This window comes from Xiphophorus maculatus, chromosome 22, assembly GCF_002775205.1.
Source record: "Xiphophorus maculatus strain JP 163 A chromosome 22, X_maculatus-5.0-male, whole genome shotgun sequence".
Lineage (NCBI taxonomy): Eukaryota > Metazoa > Chordata > Actinopteri > Cyprinodontiformes > Poeciliidae > Xiphophorus > Xiphophorus maculatus.
This window is the reverse complement of record NC_036464.1, coordinates 18,284,177-18,308,558: the sequence shown is the minus strand read 5'-3', so window position 1 is coordinate 18,308,558 and position 24,382 is coordinate 18,284,177. Positions and strand designations below refer to the sequence as shown.

Sequence of the window (24,382 nt, the reverse complement as noted above, 5' to 3'; positions counted from 1 at the left end):
TAAAGGTGTGGAGACGTTTAATGCAGGGTTAGTTTATAAAACATCATCTGGACATGGGAGAGGATTGCACAATTGGTGCTAAAAAAACCCCAACAACAAACAAACAAAAAACTTGACTATCCACCTAAATCCAGTACTTCAGTGTCCAGTACTTCAGTGCTCTGTCCAGCATCCTGGCTTAGATGCTTCTCTGGTTAAACTTACCTGAATCAAATGACCTCTGGAGAACTTTATGACATGCTGAGACGGTATTTCAGACATTTGCTTTGTTGGAACACGGACACATCTAGTTTTACCTTCCAACAGACCAGTGTGTCAGAAGTGTCCACTCAAAGTCTAGAACTAAATCTGATAAAGAATCTGCATAATATAAGTCTTCACAGAGGCTTCTCCATCCAATATGACAGTGGCAGCATCTTTTTTTTTTTTTCAGAGGTGTTGACTCAATGGGGCCGAATTAAAATGCAAGCCACACTTTCCAGACATTTTTGAAAACCATTTATAGTCTTCCTTCCGTTTCCCAGTTATGCACCACTCTGAGTTGGTCCGTCACATGATACCGTTGTAAAACACACTAAGGTTTGTGGCTGCAATGTGTCAAGTTGTGCAAATACTTTGGCAAACTTTTCTTTGATCCTTTCAATCGAATGACTGAGGGGGTACCGAACATTTTAGCTTCATGTCATAATCCCTTTTTTTTTTGCAATTGAGTGAAAACATTTGCCTATGACGTAATTATCAAACATTGTATTAAAATCATGAGGTGACATGAGAGATGCGCTCCCTTGGATGAACAGTGTTAGTTGGTGGCAGTCCGAAACATTCATTTACAAGGTTCAGCGGTTCACGCGCACAAGATTAACACCAGCTATGATCTGGATTAGTGAAAGGATAAAAAGGAATCACAATCTTCAGTCTGAGAGACGGAATGATTATTAACATGAGACCAAAAGGACGTCCCTTCTGTTGTAGATCTACTTTCATTTTCACCCTATAATCATTTATGTATTTTCACATATATATTATTCATTTTTCTACCTAAATTTAGAGATCTCACCCACATCACCAATGCATATTTGGCTTTTTTTTTTTTTTTTGCCCAAAATTAAAAACATCTTACGAGCCTCAGAGCTTTCAAAGTGCAAGACTCTGATGGGGGAGATGAAGTGGGTGGGTGAATGAGTGAATCACTCAACGAATGCCGTCGTATCACTGTAACATCATGTATTCACACACCGAACCATGCTGACACAACACTTTTCACACATATAAAGCTCTTCATAATGTTTTCCCAGCATAACAACAGGAACGAAGCCCCACCACGTCCAGCCAAGCTAAGTGAGTCATTCTTCAGACGGCAATATGGTGCAGTTTGAGCTCAGACGAGGAAAAGGTGGCTTCTCTACAAAGACTAATGCCACGGGATGCTCACACTGAGAAATATTACTTAAAAAAAATCCTCTTCTATCTCATGAAATCCCTTTGTAACATAAGCTGCCGTCTTACTTGTATAATTTTGTTGCGTCACATCAAAGTCAAACCACGGACGATCATCATCTTAACCTGATTGCCTCTAGACCTGTTTTTGCCCCCTGTTTCCACAGTAAATCTGGCCAAACGTTACTATCTGAACAGAGCCCTGAACAGCGGCCAAGTCTGTACTCACTGCCTGCCAACGCTGGAGCGCTCGGACGTTTTCTGCCCTCTAAAACTCAGTTATACTTCACTGTGAAGCAGGAGGAGGGAAAGGACTCCTGCCAAAAACAATGGGAATGCTTAGTTGGACGTAAACAGTGTAATGAAGTTATGAGTTAAAGTAAAGTAATTAAGAAGAAATTAATGTATATATATATATATATATAATCTAACAGATTGATCATTTTAATTAATCAGTTAATCTCCTAAAACAAACCACACAGAGACTTCCAAAAGTATTCACACCACTTGAACTGTTTCACATTATGTCACATTACAATCCCAAAACTATAAACTGGGATTAAACAAACCAACACAAAGTAGTGTGTAAGGAAAGGAAGGAAAGTGATGCATAGTTTTCAGTTTTTTTTGTAAAGAACAAAACCTAAATAGTATTGTTTTGAATGAAGCCAGACTTTTGCAATCTTTGCAGTGACAGACAATCTTAGCCACTTCCTCTCTGCCAAACAGCTCGAGCTCGGTCGGGTTGGACGGAGAGGATATAGGTACGGATGTTGACAGGAAGATGTTCTGAGCTAAAATCGTTCCATCGCGTCTCCGGTTTGCCGGAAGGTCGACCCCTGCCACAGTCTTAAGGCTTTTGCAGCCTCTTAACAGGTTTCCTTCCAGGTCTGCTCCGTATTTATCTCCATCCACCTGGAAAACTTTCTTTGTCTCTACTGAAGAAATGCACCCACGTAGCATGTCGCTGTCTAAGAAAAAGTTCAAGCAGTATGAATACTTTTGCAAAACCATGTATGGATGTAATTTATGGTTTTTTTTTTGCTATTACAGTTAGAGAATAAAAAAAAAAAATTAAGATACAGTTCCAGAGGGAACTTTATGGCTTTCTTGTCAGGATTTTTCTGATGCAGGCAGTTGTGATGGGCAGATGAACACGGCGCCGTATGAGGCGTCCCTTTTTACTGACGATGCACAAATAGCGAACATGGTGTGCAACGGAACGACACATTTGGGTCACAGGTGTCACACGCTTCAATCCTCAGGCTTGACATCAGACACACAAATGGCAGTTCTACTTACTGAACACATACACACACACACACACACACACACACAGTTATTTCACAGCTCGCCTGGAGCTAAAATCTTTTCCACACTTAACAACACAAACGTCACAATCTACATTCTCAATGCATGCAGTGTCGTGTTTACTCGGACTTTGTTACAAGGTGCCAGGTGTGTTTTTAGTTGTTTATTATTATTATTATTATTATTTTATTTTTTTAAAGATATTTTCAGTTTAATTCAGGCTTACTAAATTGTTAAATAGTTGAACTCTTTGATAAGACTAAAAACTTTAAGGTGACATCATTTCTGAGTGAAATCCGACTCATTTTGTTGTTTCTTGTTTCATCTCTGCTTCTGCTGACTGATATCTGCTGACGCCAGAAGTGTGTGGCTAACAGTAGCAGCTGAAGCAGCTACCCCAGGTGGATCTTAATAATGTATACAGTGCAGTGGTGTGTTAGTGAATATTTACAGGGGCAGAAATGAACAACCACAGGAAGAGAGAGACGGGAGCTTGGCACACTGACACAGACCCAGGAGGTCTGTACAACCAAGTGGAAATTAACATGTGGGAGATTGTATTTCTGTCTTCATCCTCCGCCTCCTCCTCCTCTTTCTTTTCTCACTGTGTGGGGGAGCAGTCATCCAGATCCAGCAGCTCCCTGACCAGTCTCTCTCCGAACTGCGCTCGGCTGTAGCGCTTGACGGCGTAGGCGTCGGACATCTTGTAAAGGATGTACGCGTTATTGATGGCGATGCTGATGCTCAACCAGAATACCTGCTGCCAAGTCTTGTTGGGCTTATGGAAGATAAAATATCTATAAGGCAGAGAGAAAGAAACAACAACAACAAAAAAATGACATGTGAGACCTGTGGTGCTCATGCAGCAGCACTTGTTGACCCCCTTTCAGGCCGGCTTATAGGGAAATAAAATGTGCTAAAGTGTTTATTGTTTGTAAGGCGATGTTGGAGTGTTATTTTCCTATTACATTATGTCTTCTACACCACTAAAATGAAGGACAGATACAAAATAATGTGTTAGGGGTAGAACAGATGAATAAACCATTTATATATATTAAAACAACCTGCTTATTATTGTAAAAAACTAAAAACAGTGCACCAACTTTTTTTATTGAACTCGCTCTATTTTTCACTGTGTTCTTACTGGTCACCATAACCTGGGATTTTATGTTTAAATTTAGATCGTAAAATGATTTTCTGTTCAATAAGAAGTTTGTTTATGATAGAAATGAGACGGGTCTCTCAAAGTAAAACATATTGTAAATTGAGAATAATTTCTGAAAATTTAATTAACATCTTTGTCAATAATCAATGGTAAACATTTTTATTAAAGCAAAAAAATATATATATAATTAACCCTTATATAATAGCTGGCCAGCTTTGAGCATGCTTCTACTGATATTCTGACTATTCAACCTTAGCAATGAGCTCAAAGTCTTTGCTCAAAGCAATCTTCTGCTCCCTCCTCTGATTCTCAATGACTTTCAAGTAAGGATTATTTCAGAAAATTCCAGTCAGTAGAAAGATTCTGGTAAAGTTACAATATTACTTTAAATTTCGACCTGCCAAGTGTAGGAATAGCTTGCTAGCTAGTTTCATCTAACCAGTCCTGAGTACCTGGAGAGAACCTGCACATACTCAGGGAGAACAAGCGAGCCCCATGCAGAGGAACCGTTAGGTTTGCACATACTTGCTGTACTTGTCGTCGTATTTGCAGATGTAGCTGAGATGTGCCGCAAAGGCTTCGACGGCAAGGGGGCACGGGATTTCTCCACTTTTCCTCTTAATAATCACTCCTGCCAACAAAAAAAGCCCACACAACAAATAGCTGAGAGTTAGCATAGAGAACAGGAGGAAGAAAGAAATCCATGTAAACATACCTGTCACCATTTTTGCATTGTTTTGTTACACATTTTCATTTTACTCAGTCACGGAAATGAAAACGTGATACTATTACCACGGATATCAATCGACTGTGGTGATGATGCTTCAAAAGAAATGGAAGGATTAAAGGCTATTTTGCTATTAATGCCAAATTACAAAACATTCCCACACAGACTCCCACACACAAACATACAGGCCAAAGAAAATCAATACTAGATAGTAACCGTTTAACTGATCTGCTTCCTCACTTCCTCAAGCACAGAGCATGAACACAGCTGGATTTAAAACTATTAGACAGTATGAGGGTGTTTATGCAATATGATCCTCTCGGCTCCTAAAAAAGGATTATTGTGGATTAAAAGCTCTAATTGTTTCTCAACGTCGGGAATGCTTTATAGTGGGGAGAAAAAAAATCTAATGATGACAAACTCACATCACAGAATAATGTTGATTTTTATTTCACTTAATCAGAAGACAGTTTTCCTTTCATGCAAATTGCGTGTTAGAAACATATATTTCAACCTAAAGCTGTTTAATAGGACACATTGAAGAGGATCTTATTTACTTATTCACCTTCTTTTGTTGGCGAGTAGGCATTGGTAATGAACCTGAAGTGTCCCTTATTGTACCAGCTGATCAGAGACATGCTGCCCTTCATCATCACGCGTGACTGGCCGCGCTGCGCCGGCGTGGAGCTGCAGACCAGCATGCTTTGGGGCAAACCTGTGCAGTCGCTCTTCCTGGTGCTCAGCAAGCCACAGCAGTAGATATCTGAGCAGAGAAGAGAGAAACATATATAAGTAGGGTTGTTTTTTTTTTTTTTTTTTACGTTTATGTTTCAAAAGAGAACATTAAATGACTCATGGAGGACGGCACCCTCTCTGGATTTTATATTTAAAAACCAAGTGCCACTTCCCCTTCGGTTTACAACAATGTGCTACTTGTGATGGTTTATAATATTCAGTCTTAAGAAAATGCACAGATTGTTTTGGTAGCAGAGTGACAGAGAGTAGGCGTGTTCAAGAGTGTGTGTGAGCACTTTTTCAAGGCTGGCTTCTCAGTTTGGATTTGGCAGAAATATAAATTTGATGAACGGCTAAATTACTAATTTACGAACCACGAAGAAAGCTTTTGTTCTGTCTTCCTGTTTAGTTTGGGAACCAGAAACCGGCAGGACCGTTTCAGCTGTTCGATCTCTTTCATCAGTGCGTACAATTGACTCTCTTTCTCATCTGAGGAAGGGGCAAAAGAAGCGTGTGAGCGGCCACCGCTGATGTGTTAACGATTCACAAAACGGCTTCCGTCTCCACGCACGACTGCTGCAGAATAACGCGGAGCAATTAAGTCTGCTAATTAAACACGCGAGATAAAACCGAGAGACAAAATTGTTGGACAATGTGTTCAGCCAGCTATTTATCGTGGGGGGATGTTTACAGCTGTTACTAATTGTGATAACACAATGTCAATCATATCTGCGGTCTTTTAGTCGTCCTGGTGGAGGGACACTCATGCTGAGTTTTGCCTAGCACAAAGAGTGAATGTACTGTCACTTCACTTTCTCTGGTTTTTGTTTAGAATAAAGAAGTGCCGCCAGGCTCCTTATTCTAACGTTTTGGTTCAGTCCCATTTTTAGAAATTCTAATTAACCTCGGCCAAGCAGTACGTCTTTTGCTTTGTGCTAAAAAGATGCCACTGGTAAGAAAGCAAGAACTTAAAGAACTAACTAGGAGCAGAGCTATTTTATTTATTAGTAAAACTGAAATCTATACACTGATTGGTTTCTCTGGGATTAAGTGGAAAGTCCTAATTAAACCCATTTTCATTAGCGGGACAACATCTGACTGTAGAGAGGTGCCAGTTACTCTTGCTCAATTAATTAGGCCCTGATTAATCAGACCAATTTTCCCTTGATCGGCTCCTATCTGTGCTGAAGCACACACTCTCGGCGCATTTATTTTACGGAGCAACGATTTGTTCTGTGACGTAAATCTTCAGAGATGGAAGTGAAGGTGAGCAGTCTTTAGTTTTAATGTATAAATAGAGAAAATCCTGGACTTCCTTAATTTTCGGTTGAACTCCAAACCGCCTAGACCAAGAAAACCACAGAACATTGTGTTCACTTTCATGTTTTAAAGTCCTCCAATAAAAAGAGGACTTTTTATTGGAGATCCGGTCAACAAGGCATCCCTGTTTACGAGTGGATCAGTGAGAGAGTTAGTCGTGATGAGACGCTTGCTTTGAACTGCTGTTTCTCTCTCAGTAAGAACATTTTGCGGTCTTCAAAGTGAAGATCTGGAATCAGGGCAGGGGTGAGGGAAGAAACTACAGGTTTAGTTTGCTAAAATCAAAACAAACAGGAAAACACAATTTTGGGTTTAAAAGGTCACTGCAGTCAAAAAAATGTTCATGTTCAATGGGTAAAGGCTGAAATATAATGAGAATCCAAGCTATGATCTTTTATGTTGAGTGGTTTTATTCTACACTAGTCTTGCCTATACTGTTTAGCCTGAAGGCTACGGCATCAACCCCGCTTTAAAACGAAATAAACAAAACAAATTTGTACAGAGGCAAAAGTGGATAAGACAATGAGTGAGGTTACAATCTGTCCTCCAAAGCCAAAGAAGAGGAAGCTGTTTGCTTGGTTACCCTGCTTGCTGAATTCAGAGAAGAGGCCAAGGCTCGTGATGGACGGCCCCGTGAAGATGATGGCGTTCTTGCCGGAGATGTTCTGGCAGAGCTGCTTGGCCACGAGGCTGTGGAGCTGGGGCTTGTTCTTCAAGGTGGCCAGTCCATCTGTGCCCTGTCCCTCCTTCAGATGGACGGAGATCTGCACAGTGGGCGGAAACCAGACGGAACGTCAGGTACAGAACGGCCAAATGCTGAGCTGATTTTAGCGAAATTCCCATATTGTTGCTTGTTTGTAGCAAGCCTTTTGCAAACAGGGCATTAAATCTGCACATCTTAAAAGTAATATAAACTCAGAATTGTAATCACTTATTTAAAACAAGAAACAGTTTAGTTTTTCCATTCTGCACTCAGTCAAATGGCTTTAGTCTGATTATCCCAGATCTACATTAGCTATGGAGCCATTAAGCTGAGTGGAGAGAGTCCCTAATTCTGTGAGGTACTTGGATGTTATTTTGTTGTGCCATAGACTAATGATCCACATTTTTGTTCTCCTGTCCCTGATTTAGATGAAGAATACATCAGTGGAGAATCAAGTTGGTGTGCAGCAAACTGGTAAAGAAGGAGGTGCTGCTAAATGGCTGCAGTCGGTGTGAACGCTAATGTTTCTTCTCTGAAATGGACGAGTTAATGGAACTTTTATTTAGTTTGGTAATAATTCTTCCCAGTAGTAATGCATGTCTACATGTTGCCCTAAGAAAGCCAAAACCTCACTTTCATTTCCTCACACAGTCACTGTTTGAAGTTTAACGTTTTGGTTCACCCGAGAGCGCTGTAGTTGGTAATTAATAAAAATAGTCCTTAAAAAAAAAAGAAGAGATATTTCTAAAAAAAAAAAAAAAAAAAAATTGTGCACACAGCACAGCTTTTGAGAGGGTTGGACAGATCCGACAGTTCTGGTCCTCGGATGATCCGCGGTGTTACATAACAGACGAGCGTAGGAGCGGAGGGTTGCGTCGAGGGCAACGTTGTCAGTCAGCACAACAGCTCTATCTGTGATTGTAATCTGAAGCCAGAAAATACTCCACTCCGTGGCATCGAAAAGGAAACTAACAACCAGCGTTTCAGCCCTGGAGCCATCTCTCACGCTCACATCCAATACTCAAAGTGAATTTTGCAGCTTGTGAACATCATTCCCACAAAGCTGTTTTCCTCTGTCCAGCACACACAAGTAACAAGTTGAGACAGAGATCTGATACCGGATCAAAGCCGCTCGTGTCTTCATAAAAAGCCTTTCAGATTTTGGCCTGAGTGGAAACTTCACTCCCTTATTTATGAAGTCATTTTTGCCATCATGCCTCAAAGCAGAAAATTAAAACAGACCCACATCCTTCCTTTGCTTCCTTCGAAATGCCCTGCAGGTTTTATTTATTTTACTCTCAGACGGCGCCTCTACCTGACAGATGAATCCGGTGGAGGTGCACTGCCGGACCCAGAGACTGAACTTCCTCTTCTTCCTCTTCCTCAGATCTCTTTCTGTGCAGGTGGTGATGAACACAGGGTCCTCGTCTATCAGTGGCTCATGAAGAACCTGGAAGTGCACAGAGGATTCAGTAAATGTTAGCTTGTGTCAAAACCTTTCCATGAAACTAAAACCAATGTCATTACAGACTTGAAGTTTGATATTGATATTCTAGTTTCTAGCATATATTTACTCACAATAAGTAATATTTTCTTAATCTTAAGCTTTATGTCTTACTGAGATAATTAAGTACAAAAACATTTAAAATAAGAAAAATATTCTAGCATAAACCCCTCTTGGTCAGAAAAATCATCTTGTCGGAAAGAAAACAAGCACAAATCTCCTTAATTTAAGATATTCAATCTTACTAAGATTTCAGTTTTTGCAGTGCAGGCTTGAAGCAATCTGGAGAAAGAAAAATAATGATTTATTTTTAACTTACTCTTAACTCTTTGGTGTTATAATATACAATATATACCTGATAACCAAGATGCAAAAAAAAACAAAAAAAACCCTGCAAAAACCTTCAGGATAATAATATTTTACAAATCAGGAGTCAAACTGAGTACTGCGTTGTTATATATTAATGTTATGAAACACTGCGTCAAATCTAGAAAGTCTTAAAAAGTATGAAATTTTTATCATCAAGACGTGTTAAAGACGCCGTAGCGCAGAAGGTGCTACTGGAGTAACAGGCTGGCTGTCAGTGTGGAAAACTAGACAGAAAGCACAGCCTTTTGAAGAGTAGTTTGTGTTTGAGTGGGATAATGATAAAAAAAATGTTTTCAGCAGAAAATAAATCACCTTCTGGTACGTAACTTTTGCTTTTTAATCACCATAGAGACTTTTCCCCCTGCTGTTTATATGTATTAGATAATGTAGAAACTGGCAACATTGCTAAACCTCATGACACTGAATATAGCAGCTAATAAGCATTGACTTTATTGTTGGTCGAATAGCTAAAGTTAAACTTTGCATCTGATTTTTCACGATACATTTTATAAAAACAAAGCTGGTTTGCTGTCGAATGACAACAATCTTTCCTGATTAACTTAAATAATTTCATATAGAACTAATTCACAGCAATGCAATCTCATGTAATCGCTTCACAAGACAAACATATCCCATGTTCACCTATACGCAATAATGTAATGTTAATTCAATCATTTATATTGTGATGGATTCAATTAGATCTAATCTAATTCTGTCGCCATGTTTTTGTTTTGGTAAGAGGAAGCCGGAGTACCCTGACAGAAACCATGTACACACAAAGAGAATATGCTAAACAGCAAAAGTTTAGGTTTAATGTTAGTTAAAAAAGGTGCCTTTTTATAAGGTGTGTGTAAATTAATGTTTCCTGCTGTTTCTCTGTTGTCTTTTCTGCATGCTGAATCTAACTAAAGCTGAAGGGAGGTGTGATTGGAAGCTCCGTTCTGCTCTGCCATCAGTGCAAACAGGACATTTCCCAGTCAAATATGAGTTTATCTTTTCATGAAAAAATAATGAAGCTTTCTAGCCTCTCGCTGAATGACTTCATCCAAACCACAGATCTCCCCATGGGCTTAGAGAGTCCAACCCGTAATGACCTAAGGCTTTGTTTCAAACAAACAAGTCCTTAGTTAAATCTTTACTGCTTAGCCTCTGAAGAAACTACAAAAAAAATAAAAAATTATTTACTGTCGGTGAGAATAAATATAAGGAAACAATGTTGTGTTTCTCTTTTTCTAAAACCCCCCAAAACACTTACCTATCAGACAATGGGTCCACGAGGAGACTATGAGAGAGGTTAAAACTAACGACAAAATGAAAACTGGACAATACAGTTAAGAAAAGTCTGTTTCTTCATTAAATGAGTAAACTATTGTTTGACAAAGCAACAGTTTCATTCTGTGCTTCTCTCTGTGTTTGCACCCAGTCTGTTCCTGGCACTGTCAACTATCAGATAAAATAAACTGTCCTGGACACACACACAAATGCACACACTCCGTGGCAGCCATCCTGCCCTCATTATTTTGATTTTGTACATTTTAGATGCAAGCAGATTGAGATGATTCCGCGTAAAAAGATGACAACTCAGATCTATTTGACAATCCAATAACTCCGCAATATTTAAACTGTTTCCTTTAAATTTTCAGAGCTGAATTAGATTTGGGTGTAACACGACAGAGGTTACGATTTTCCCAAATGTATTTTGGGCGTAGTAGGGATCATCTTTCATCAGTTACGCTGATCCGAGAGGCACTTAAGCTGCTCAAACTAAAAGCAAATGAATCAGCTAGTTTCCACTACTTCCATTACTTTTTTTGATGCAGGCATGAAAATTGATGCTCTTGAAATATGATTATTTATCCCAAGAGGCCCTTCATGAGCAAATACTGAATATGAAGTACAGTGTGTTGGTTATTAGCATTGGAGAAAGTGGAGCTAAATGAATGCTTTTATAAAAGCATTTATAAAAGAAACTGCTTGTGATCATCCCTCCATGCAACCACTTGGAACGTACATAAGATATTTTTCTTCTTTAATTTCTTTACATCAACTGCACTTATATGCTGAATTGCAGTCAGTTGTCTTTTCAATGTTCGATGTATAAGCACATTATGTATTTCTATATATTTACAAATGTATATATACAAAGTGCAGTATTTGCTAACTAATACACTTCTGGAAGCTGTTGTTGGTTGTACTCAATTTTACTTTATTAATTATATTTTATTTCTCGAGATTTGAGATATTTGTGCCACACCTTCTGCTTCATTTGTTAAAAGATCGAAAAAATCATGTACAAGTCTCCTTTCAGTTTACTCTGCTAATAGCAACAGAAACAAGGCTTAGCAATATTACTATTCATGCATTTGTACTCAGACTTGTTAAACTATCCACTAAGTCTATGAGGTTCATATAGTAGTATGTGCTTTTTTCTTAAGACGGTCCTGCCATACACTCATGTTTTCAAACTTAAACTATAAAACAAGACTTTATAGTAAAGAACTGTTTAACCTTATCTGGATTTTGAAAAATGAAAACACTGATCCAGAGCCTTTTATTCGATGATTTGTCTCAGATGTCATCAGTGCTGCAAACTGTGCACAGGGTGTGATAGGACGACCTCAGTCTGAGGTTTCATGACCACATCTGCAACTGGTGCAAAATAAATCTCCACTGCAGCAAAAAGGCAGCACACAGCTGAAGCTAGTAAGGTCTTTTTTTTTTTTTTTATAAAGTTGATCTATTTGTTTTTGGGTCAGAGTTCTGCATTTATCAGGTAAAAATCTGAAACGCTTATTCTTTATTGTGATGCTGCATGAAAAATAAGAGGACTTCTTCGACACAGTTCTCATTGCGACAGTAGCCGACTGAATAAAAAGAAAACCGTTTCTGTACATGTATGAAATGACAATTCATATTCATATTCAAATTCAAAAATACTATATTGATCCCAAAGGGAAATTCAATGCTGATGTAATTTATATTAATGTGAAATTCCAATAAATAAAACTACATGTGCGGATGTTAGCTGAAATCCATGAGTTGCTTTTGAAGGCCATTCTCTGTGCCAGAAAGTGCAACCTCTGCTGTTCCATACCAAAAAAAAAAAAGACTGTCAAATATTACCAGGAAAATATCGACAGCATCAAAAAGGTTTGACATTTCCTCTTGAAGCAAAAGGGGTGTTTTCATGTCACACATCACAAAAACAGGCCACATTTGCAAAAACCTGATCTGAATTTGATGGTGGATTTCTGATCTTTGGTTCTCTGAAGATTTGACCGGCCAACAGCTTTAAGAATTGTACCTAACAGCAATTATTGATTATTTACATTAGAAGTAGACTGTGTGAGTGTGAGGGAGTGATCACTGTAAAGCAGGGTTTTACTATTATCTACTATATAAGACAAACGAGACAACGCTGACATTTTAAATTGTCTTTAGTGTCTTATATAAGCGACTAGCATGATGAGCGTTAAGTGACTGTAAACATCCATCCGTTCTTTAAAGAATGTAGATCCAGACAGTTTCATGGTAGAAAGAGGTTGAAAGCTTCGATGAATACACCAACTTTATTTTTATAGAGCCAGATTTTTTTGTTATGCAAAAAAAAAAACAACAACAACAAAAAAGAAGAAATAAATCATATAAATAAAAAAGCATAAATAAAACATAGACTGACTGCTACTTCTTCTACAACAGTGCTGCTCATCAGTAGCTGAAAGTTTTGGACATATTTCCGGGTGACCCAAAATAGAAAGTAAAAATAGTTCTCTTCTGACCCAGTTGGAAAAGTGAGTCCAAATTGAAGCCAAAAAAAAAAGAAATTTTGGAGGAAAAGCCAGATAAAAAGAAGAAGCTAGATTTCCTGCATAATTAATATGTGGATGGTTTTCAGATTGAGGTTCACATTGCTTCAAGCAAAGCCCTTCCCTTGTCTCATTTTAAATGGAAGTGGGGCATTCCTTGCCTTAATGTAAAAGTTCACATATTTGCTCATAAAAGGTTAAATAGTACCTAAACTGCTGAGTCGGTAACAATCTGATTTAAACGCTTCTACAACTACTGTTTTATATGTAAATCTAACCTTATCTCCAATTTGACTTTGACTGCAGTTCAGAAAATTGGAACGTGTGTATAAACACAACTTGCAACTTGGAGAACTAATTAGCATTATGCTCAACGTTAAGTTTTTCACTGACTCACAAAAGCAAAATGATTCTGTTAAACGACACTTCATTTAGCAGAATCATTTCTAAACATTTGCACACATTATAGCAGAATGGAGAGCGTGTCTGAATAGAAACATCAGCAGATGATCTGACGACTTGCACGTACCTGTGTCTGTGACGGCCTGAAGGTGCAGCTGAACGACTGCTGCAGCGAGTCCAGGAACGGCTGGATCTTGTAAAGGCCCTGATTGCTCCCCTGGGACGGGCGGAAAGCCACGATGTGAAAGTACTTGAGGATCTTCTCGAAGCGCGACTGGCTCATCTTCAAGGCGATGCTCCGGTTGCTGAAGAAGCCCGAGCTCCAGATGCTGAGCACCGACTCGCAGCGGTGCACGCTGGTGGAGATGACGAAGCCCAGAAAGGCCTTCATCTCCTGAGCCGTGACGGGACACCAGCCTTCTTCGGAGCCGAAGCGCTCCTGAAACTTCTTGGCGTACATGTTTGTCTGGGTGACCATGTTTTGGATGCAGTTATCTGGGACGAAGAGCTGGAAAAAGTCCAAGGCAGTGGCAGTGGCCGGCATCTTCTGAGCGGGTCCTGGAAGGAGACCGAGAGGAAATGAGCAAAACGTTGCAGCAAACTAAACAGAACGACAGGAAGTCTGACATAAGCTTACTATCGGGCACAGCTGTCAATCCCAACTCTTGAAGTTCAGTAACAGTCTTTACAGTTCTTCTGCTCTTTGAAACGTTTCTCTTTTTGACACTTTGACAGGATAAAGTGAGCTGTCATTCTTTAAGCACAGGAGAACAAAAGCAAAGTGCTTCTTGCTGACATAAAGCACAATGTCGCCTCAAAAGTAGAGAAAAAAACTGCATCAAAACAGTTTTTTTTTTCATGAATGAACCGTGTCAGCTTTTGGTATGGATGTCAGAGGCCATGGGCCGTGGCTGGACAGTTAAGAAGACTTGACAGCCACCGCACTGTGGCGAGCGTCAGAGTTTGTCGTTTCTCTGCTCGCGGAGGGACTCAGTGTCTAGTTGCTTTATTGTTATGGCAGGAAATGAGTCAGAACTGCGTCCCCAAGTAGCTGAATCAGGCTTCTGACATCTGCCAATAAAGCTTGGGCTGATAAAAGATAGTGGTGGAACAGGCGTATTTATAATTTAGTCAAGCAAACACACACAGCAAACAAACATGTCCACTGATTAGGTGATTTATAAAGAGAAGTGTACTTGGAAGGCTACAGCTGCGGTTAAATATAACCCTTATCTCAGAGAAAACGCAGATAAAATGTCCATTTAGACATAATGAGTAAAATAGCTTAGTTTAAATAACATAAATGGTGGCTAATTGTAGATTGGAAGATAAATGAATATAGTTCACAGTTCAAAAACTTACTTAGAATAGTTTTTACACTATTTGCCACAGTTCAAAGCAAAAACAGTAGAGACATTATGTAAGATATATTAAAATAAGTAAATGATTTCAGATTTGAATTGATAAATAATTGCAGCCTTACTCAGCTCACATTTGCTCTGGTTGTTGTATATTTTATTTCAGCTTAAGGCTTTTAACACTATAAACCACAGTCCCTCAGGGCTCAGTGTTGGGGACCAAATTGTTAGTTTTATATATTAAAGTATGCAAAGTATCCAAGATTCTTAAACCAGTTATATTTGCACACAGAAGAGCCATCCATCGTCTATTCATTCCACAAACAAAAACCTATCATAGACCACAACATCCACAACAAAAATCCAATACGGATTGTGATTTACCATGTTGGTTCCAGAAATAACGCAAATTCACTGATTTTAGAATCAAAAATGATGAGGATTTTATAGAATTCCCCCCAAAAATTATTATATTTAAAGCCGAACACAATCTACTACCAGAAAACATCTAAAAGAAATGGGGAATTTCAACTGCAAAGTATTTTGTTTACGTACTAACAATATAAAAACAGTGTTACATCATTTTTTATAGTATGATGTGCTATGTAAGGGTGAAGCTTCAATGTTAGGAGAGATAAATGTATCAGCTGATACACTAACATCCCATTCCACTCTGTCTGGTTTTTATCGTCTCTTCTCAGTAAAAGATTTTCTCTGACCTTGTTGACTGCTTTGGGAAAAAATAAAAATAAAAAATTGGAAATTGAGTGGAACAACGTCAAGCTCAATTGAACACCAATGTCTCATTATCTCTAAACAGCAGACAGCAACATTTCTCCTTGGATCGCTTGTCTGGCTTTCTGAATGGTTTGCATCAGCTGTGTTAGCCTCTTAAGGTACAATTAAAGATAACACCATCGGTACAAGCCGTTAGATCGCTGCAGGCCTGGAGGAGGACAGGATGTGGACAAGAGAGAATCGGGAACAATCATGAGAAGATGTCTGCCGCTTGCAGAGGAAATCGCTAAAATAGGGACAGGCTGGCTCAAAACCAAACTCATTTACATCCTACTAAACTTTAAAGCTTAATGTAAATCTAAGCGGGATGTAGAGGCACGTTTTCTGTAAGGAACAAAACAAAAACATAGAGAAATGGCCTTGATAATATTCAACCCCTTGTACTCTTTTCACATTTTTACATGCTACAGCCGCAAACCTGTGCAATTTACTTGGACTTTAATTCGCAGACCAGCATAAAGTAGGGAAAATATCAGAAAGCAGATGTTTACACCTTTTCTTCAGAGATCTGGTCTCCTATGAAGCACTGCCAGCTTGTTTTTAGTCTAACCGGCAAATATGCTGTTTGTTACCATTGTCTGATATTCGTCAACCGGGGATTGAAAATATACATTTTCTAAATTATTTATCAATCAAATCAATCAATCAAATTTTATTTGTATAGCACATTTCAGCAGCAAGGCATTTCAAAGTGCTTTACATCATAACAAACACAGAATCACAATGCAATATAGAATCAATCATTAAGTCAAGTTACATCAATAAATTTGTAATTGATTACATTTCAAATACAATTCTAAACAGGTGGGTTTTCAGTTGAGATTTAAAAGAAGTCAGTGTTTCAGCTGTTTTACAGTTTTCTGGAAGTTTGTTCCAAATTCGTGGTGCATAGATGCTGAAAGCTGCTTCTCCTCGTTTGGTTCTGGTTCTGGGAATGCAGAGCAGACCAGAACTGGAAGACCTGAGAGGTCTGGAAGGTTGATACAATAAAAGCAGATCTTTAATGTATTGTGGTGCTAAACCGTTCAGTGATTTATAAACTAACAACAGTATTTTAAAGTCTATTCTTTGAGCTACAGGGAGCCAGTGGAGGGACTTTAAAACTGGTGTTATGTGCTCTATCTTCCTGGTTTTAGTGAGAACACGAGCAGCAGCATTCTGGATCAGCTGCAGCTGTTTGATTAATTTGTTGGACAGACCTGTGAAGACGCTGTTGCAATAATCAATACGACTGAAGATGAACGCATGGACGAGTTTCTCTAGATCTGGCTGAGACATTAGTCCTTTAATCCTGGAAATGTTCTTCAGGTGATAGAAGGCCGACTTTGTAACTGTCTTTATGTGGCTCTGGAGGTTCAGGTCAGAGTCCATCACTACTCCCAGGTTTCGGGCCTGATCGCTAGTTTTCAGTTGTAATAACTGAAGCTGTGCATTGACTCTAGATCGTTCCTCTTTAGGTCCAAAAATAATAACTTCAGTTTTGTTTCTGTTCAGCTGGAGAAAGTTTTGGCACATCCACACATTTATCTGTTCTAAGCATCTGTTCAGTGATTGGATGGGCTCTGTCTTTAATAATTACTACCAAATCCACTCAAATCCCAGAACGGAGAAAATCCTACCTGCTGATCAGCTGATATTTTTATTCCAGTAGCTGGAGGACAAACATCTGCCTGCTAGAGAGCTTTTATATCCAGGGATTACACAGTCGGAGATTACACTATATTTACGGCGCATAAACCCTTCACCAAACTGAACATGGTTCAGGCTCAGCTGAGGAGCAAAGGCAAGAACTGAAAATTTTTTTTTGCCCGGTTTTCTAAAATAAACTAAGATGGTCTGACTTTAATATTCAGAAAGCTATAAACAGAAAACGAGACAAATATTTAATTTGTGTTAATGTGGTAAAATAAGCAAAGACAGAGAAAAATCTGAAAGGGGTTAAATACTTTTTACCTTTTTTTTTTTACAGAATATCTTACTCTTATTATAAAAATGCTTTATTTCAATGTAATACATAATATTTAGAAAACTTCTGTTAAAAAGGAGTGCAACATCCAATATAAACATCTAATATACTAAAAAAAGTGGAAGACTCCAAAGTCTACTTAAGAATGCATCTCTGATTTGTTCAGATTTCTTCAGACCTAACTATAGATTTTCTCTTCATAATAGCCCATTGAAGTTGAAAAACCTTGAAAGACATATTATGTATGTCTCTGCATCAACATGTAGACAGAATGACATTTAGAAAAAACAGGTCAAAACATTTAACTTGGCATATGGTGAGGAGCAGCAGTCTAACAGAATGCCAGCAAAGTGAGTGAACTCCTAATTCCTCACCATAAGTTGTTTGTATAATCTAAAGATTTAGATATGGGTTTCATAATGCCTTTCTGTGCAAAGAAAACAAATCCTCACCCGAGTATGAACCGTGAAAATCAACTAAAACCTGACCTGAGTGCTCCCCTAGTTCTGCACCTGTCTTCTGCTGCAAACCAGAACAAGCCATTAAGGGTTTGCATGAGGTTTTGCAAGCGAATGCATTCTGACAGGAGCCGATAATTTATGAACCCATGACACGGCGTCCAAAGAGTGGAGCTGTCACATCCGCAGTGTGTTTGTGTGACGGGCAGCACACCTTGACAGAGAAATGGGCAGGCAAGTGACAAATATGCAGCCAGACAGGCGCACAGACAGGCAAAGCAGTCCAGACGTATAAGTATCTCCCTTTACTGCAGCGTTGGCCGACTTAAGAAGCTTCTGATGCCGTCAGTGTCAGTAGAGATGCATATTCGTGCACCGATGTTCAGACTGTGGAGCTCAAGATTATTAAGTCTGAAATCAGTTTGACACTTTATGTGTTTTTATCTACACAGAGCAGCGGCCGAAACCCATGTTTGCCGTGTTTGTGCAAACAGACACAGAATGTTTTTCTTTTACAAATCCACCTCAGACTAAAACAGACAGACACACCTGGCGCTACCTTACAATAACTAAAGAGCAACACCACACCCACTTCAGGATGTGGGAAGCACAAAGCATCCTGTAGCTTTTCTTATCTCCAGGAGGACTCTGGTTATTGGCTCAAAAACACCACATGCACTCTTACATTTCTAATCATAAAAAAGGTGGATTTATTTTTTTTTGTTTTGTTTTTTGCAAGCAAGTTATTTCTGATTCTGCAGTGCTTTCCTTGCACTTTACCCAGCGCCGGGTTCTTATTTGTAAAAAGTCAAAAAACAGGCTATGAGCACAGCCGGGCTTGCTTCATATCTTCCAGAGCCACATGCCGCAGCTGCATCCAAAGCTGAAGCGATGCTCTATCACTGTGGATGCAGACTTGCATTCCCTGCTGCCCTGGATAAACAGACAGAAACTGAAAGGGATGGACAGAGCAGTTGGACGGGTTCTCAGTCACACACGTTGAAGTCTCCTTTTCTCTTCGCAGGAGATTGCAAAGAAAAATGAGCCAGGCTTGTAGCAAGTGCTAAAAAGCACCTATATGTACATACATATAGGTGCATACTATATATATATATATATATATATATATATATATATATATATATATATATATATATATATATATATATATATATATAAAAAAAAAATTCCCTTCTCACCCACCGCGGGTGGTTCTTATCCTCTGAGCTCGGGTCCTCTACCAGAGGCCTGGGAGCTTGAGGGTTCTGCGCAGTATCTTGGCTGTGCCAAGGACTGCACATTTCTGGACTGAGATGTCTGGTGTTGTTCCTGGGATCTGTTGTAGCCATTGGTCCAGTTTGGGGGTGACTGCCCCGAGGGCCCCGATGACCACAGGCACCACTGTGGTCTTCACCTTCCAGGCCCTCTCCAGTTCCTCCCTGAGGCCCTGGTATTTCTCTAGTTTCTCGTGCTCCTTTTTCCTGATGTTGCAGTCGCTTGGTATTGCTACATCTATCACAACGGCTTTCCTCTGTTGTTTATCCACTACGACAATGTCTGGTTGGTTCGCCATTACCATTTTGTCTGTCTGGATCTGGAAGTCCCACAGGATCTTAGCTCTGGCGTTCTCCGCCACCTTTGGGGGTGTTTCCCACTTTGATCCCGGGGTTTCCAGTCCATATTCTGCACAGATGTTTCTGTACACTATGCCTGCAACTTGGTTATGTCGTTCCATGTACGCTTTCCCTGCCAGTATCTTGCACCCTGCTGTTATGTGCTGGACTGTCTCAGGGGCCTCCTTGCACAACCTACACCTTGGGTCTTGTCTGGTGTGGTATATCTGGGCCTCTATTGCTCTGGTGTTTAGGGCCTGTTCCTGGGCGGCCAGGATGAGGGCCTCTGTGCTGTCCTTGAGTCCAGCTTTTTCCAGCCATTGGTAGGATTTACTGATATCAGCCACTTGGGTTATTTGCTGGTGGTACATCCCATGTAGGGGCTTGTCCTGCCATGATGGTATCTCTGGCACCTCAACCTCCGTTCCCTGTTGTCTGAGATATTCACTGAGCACATTGTCTGTTGAGGCTTTGTCCCTGATGTATTTATGGATCTTAGTTGTTTCGTCCTGGACTGTGGTTCTCACACTCACTAGTCCTCTGCCTCCTTCCTTGCGGCTCGTGTACAATCTCAGGGTGCTGGATTTGGGATGGAATCCTCCATGCATTGTTAGTAGTTTTCTAGTCTTAATATCAGTGGCTTTTATCTCCTCCTTTGGCCAGCTAATTATTCCAGCAGGGTATCTGATTACTGGCAGGGCATAGCTGTTTATTGCGCGGATTTTGTTCTTGCCATTGAGCTGGCTTCTCAGGACTTGCCTTATTCGTTGGAGGTATTTAGCTGTGGCTCCTTTCCTTGTGACCTCATCGAGGTTGCCATTTGCTTGTGGTATACCTAGGTACTTGTAACTGTCCTCTATGTCTGCTATTGTTCCTTCTGGGAGTGAGACCCCTTCTGTGCGGATGACCTTCCCCCTCTTTGTGATCAGCCGACCACACTTCTCTAGTCCGAATGACATCCCAATGTCCGTGCTGTAGATCCTGGTGGTGTGGATCAGTGAGTCGATGTCTCGCTCACTCTTGGCATACAGCTTGATGTCATCCATATAGAGAAGGTGGCTGATGTTGGCCCCATTTTTGAGTCGGTATCCGTAGCCAGTCTTGTTGATAATTTGGCTGAGGGGGTTCAGGCCTATGCAGAACAGTAGCGGGGACAGAGCATCTCCTTGGTATATGCCACATTTGATGGACACTTGTGCAAGTGGTTTGCAGTTGGCTTCAAGGGTGGTTTTCCACAGCTTCATCGAGTTTGCAATGAAGGCTCTCAGAGTCCTGTTGATGTTATACATCTCTAAGCATTCAATGATCCAAGTATGCGGCATTGAGTCATAGGCTTTCTTGTAATCAATCCAAGCCATGCACAGGTTGGTGTGTCGGGTTTTGCAGTCTTGGGCAACTGTGCGGTCTACGAGGAGTTGGTGTTTGGCTCCTCTGCTATTTACACCGATACCTTTCTGTGCCGTGCTCATGTGTTTATCCATGTGTTTGCTTATCTTGGCCGCTATGATGCCTGACATGAGCTTCCATGTTGTGGAGAGGCAGGTTATTGGTCGGTAGTTGGGTGGGACTGGACCCTTTGATGGATCCTTCTGGATTAGGATTGTCCGCCCTTCAGTTAACCATTCAGGGTGAGTCCCACTTTGTAGCAGCTGGTTCATTTGGTCTGCCAGTCGCTCATGGAGGGCAGTGAGTTTCTTTAGCCAGTAGGCATGGATCATGTCAGGCCCTGGTGCTGTCCAGTTTTTCATACCTGAGACTCTTTCTTGGACATCTGTCACAGTGATGGTTACCAAGGCTTGCTCAGGGAGGTTATTATGGTCCTCTCGTAGAGAGATCAACCACTGTGCATTGCTGTTGTGGGACGCCTCCCTTTCCCATATGCCTTTCCAGTATTGTTCAGTGGTGGGTCTACTCTGTTGTTATTACCCTGCCATTGAGAGTACACCTTAGCTGGTTGAGTGGAGAAGAGCCGGTTAATCCTTCTGGATTCATTCTCCCTTGTGTATCTCTTTAGGCGGCTGGCCAAGGCTTGGAGCCTCTGTTTGGCAGTTTCGAGTGCTTCAGGTATGGGCATCTGCCTGTACTTTCTGGGTACTGGTCTTTTCATTGTACCCTTGTGGAGCTCTGACAGTTGGCTCACTTCCCTCCTTGATACCTTGATTGAACGTAGCATTTGTGTTGTATTTCGTCAATCTCAAGTTGTGATAGCAGTTGCCGTTTGCGGATGTTGGAACACTGAGCTACTAGTTGTTTAGCGCTTAGTGTTGACTGGGGATGTCGAAGTAACCATTCCTTCACCAGTCTTTGCATGTAACCTCTCTGATTAGGGTTACTTGAGTAGTAGCATTCCAACAGATCCACATTTTCATCTCTCGCCCATTTCCGTCTTGTTCCAGTAGCCCATTTGTCATCAAGGTGCTCTGGTTCCCCAACACCTGACGCAGACCTTGTTTGGCCGGGCGACGTCTGAGCCGGCATGTTATGCATTTTTGTGTCTCTCAGGCAGTAGCTTGAAGGGTCTTGCCTAAGGACCCAGACTGGATTCGAACCCTGCCCTCTCGGGTGATATACCGATGCCTTATCTATTGAGCTATCCAGCCAGCTATAATTATATATATATATATATATATATATATATATATATATATATATATATAATTTTTCAATTATAAAAAATTGTTCAAAACAATTATTCAGAAATTAGGAACACGTTAAAATAAAAATAATTTCATAACTTGTCTAATTTGTAATAAATTAACATTATAATTGCATCGTTATATGAATAGAATTTTAAAAATAGTGTATTTAAATAATTATTTCATGGTTTATATCTTGTCACTGCAGCTCCATTAGGCCCTGACACCTCATTGGTCAACATGCACAGCTTGTAAACTTCACACCGATTGCAATAACTTCTATAGCACTAGCCCTGCCCACTGACTGACTGAATGGTAAGGCAAGGCGTGTGTGTGTATGTAGGACTACTTACTGACTTGTGGGGTTATGTAATAGGAAATGATTTGGCATGATTATTGGCATTAAGCTTTACAGTTTATCTGACTTCCCTATAAATAAGTTAGTTTGTATGACAGCGCCCTGCTGCTTCTCTAAATTACACAGCATGTCCCTCCGCACTGCAATCAAACATGAACGTGTGAATCACAGCACTAAGGGGTGAAGTATCAAAGACTAAGCGTGTGTCATTAACCCTACAGTGCGGTGTCACTCTCAGCTCCATCGCACATGGATGGAAAGGAGGCGTGCATTCGGTTGCGTTATCACTGCCCTACATTTTCGTAAGAGTCAGAGAAATGGCCTGTCTGACCTGAAACCTACACTATTTTTCCATTCACCTTAAAGCCAGGGGGCATTTCTTCTCTACTGCACAAATGACCTTATTCGTTCATCGTGAATCATGTCTCTCTCACCGTATGTCTCTTTGTACGGCGGGACCGTGACATCCTGCAGCGTCTCCGTCCAGCCTTCCTCCTCCGCCTGACTCCGGGTGAGGGAGCCCGGGGGCCCGCTGCTCCCGCCGGCAGACCCGCCACCAGACCCCCCGCTGTGGCCACAATCCTTGTCCCCGCGTTTTGGATGGTGGTGGTGCTGATGGTGCTGCTGCTCCTGCTCGCCCGCCTCGGCTATGTAGTTGTCGGAGTCGGAGTCCCCCGAGGTGCTGTAGAAGGGATTGTCGCTACTGTCATCCCCGGACTCGCCGAACACGTCGTCGGATATCTGCAGGCTCTCATACCGGGAGCGGGCCGCTTCCAGGAGAGACAGCGCCTTCCGCCCGCACTCGGCCATCTCCCTCAGCAGTGATGCTCCTTTCCCCCCACCCCGCTTCCCTTCTTCCTCTTTCTCAGTCTGTCACTACGTCTTTCCTGGCGTGCAGGTAGTCACGATCTGCCAAGATCTTGCAGGAACACGGATGCGTGTGCCTTCACCGTGACAGCAGCGCCTTACCGTGCACTTGGTAAGCTGCACATTTAAATCCACCTTCCTCTCCCGGCTCGGATGTAGAGCCTGGCGGCCAGACGAGTGAGCAGCCGGGGAAGGCTGCGCTTCAAAGGTCCGGAAATATTTCCGCCCCTTGCTGTGCCGACAGGGCTGCGCACTGGGCAGTGCTCAGCATCCGGGTTGATAGAGCGGCGATCTTCGCTCTCCACCGAGGAGCAGGAGTAGTAGCCGTCTGCCTCCACATCACCTGACACCGAATCCCCCCAGCGTCGACCAATAAGATCACATTTCCTGATCCAAACCGAGAGGACTTGCACTCATAACCCATGGCAATAAATAATAATAATAATAATAATAATAATAATAATAATAATATGTAATGAAAGTGGCCCAGTTTTTCCAGCGTTTGACTACACAAATAAAAAGATTGCATTAATGCCTGCTCGTTGTATAGGCTATATTAGGGAATATTGTGTATCATTTAAATTCCTAGAAATACACCAAGTACATATAGATGTATCTATGCAGCCATTTACTAAATACCCGTATAAATAATTAAATGATGAAATAATAAATTTAGGATGATACATATGGCACAGATTTTCCATACAGCAAAAACATTGCCAAAAGTGCCACCATCCATTAAAGATTTGTTGAATACTATTAGTAATTACACCCCCTTTACAATTCAAGTAAATAATAATTCAAATTAAAAGCTGTTGATTATTTCTGATATAAATGTTTAAACATCAA

The 24,382-nt window shown here is 40.7% G+C and overlaps 1 protein-coding gene across 1 annotated transcript; it reads right to left on the bottom strand.

Annotated features, from left to right (window-relative positions):
* On the bottom strand, window positions 1-23,878 carry pgbd5 (piggyBac transposable element derived 5). The gene is made up of 7 exons (XM_023327782.1): window positions 23,101-23,878; window positions 13,607-14,037; window positions 8,714-8,848; window positions 7,279-7,459; window positions 5,206-5,403; window positions 4,439-4,544; window positions 1-3,545 (listed from the first exon to the last, which is right to left on the bottom strand). Exons 1-7 carry the CDS (start codon window positions 23,474-23,476, stop codon window positions 3,350-3,352), a joined length of 1,623 nt encoding a protein of 540 aa, XP_023183550.1. The 5' UTR covers window positions 23,477-23,878; the 3' UTR covers window positions 1-3,349.
* Between the last annotated feature and the right edge of the window lie 504 nt (window positions 23,879-24,382).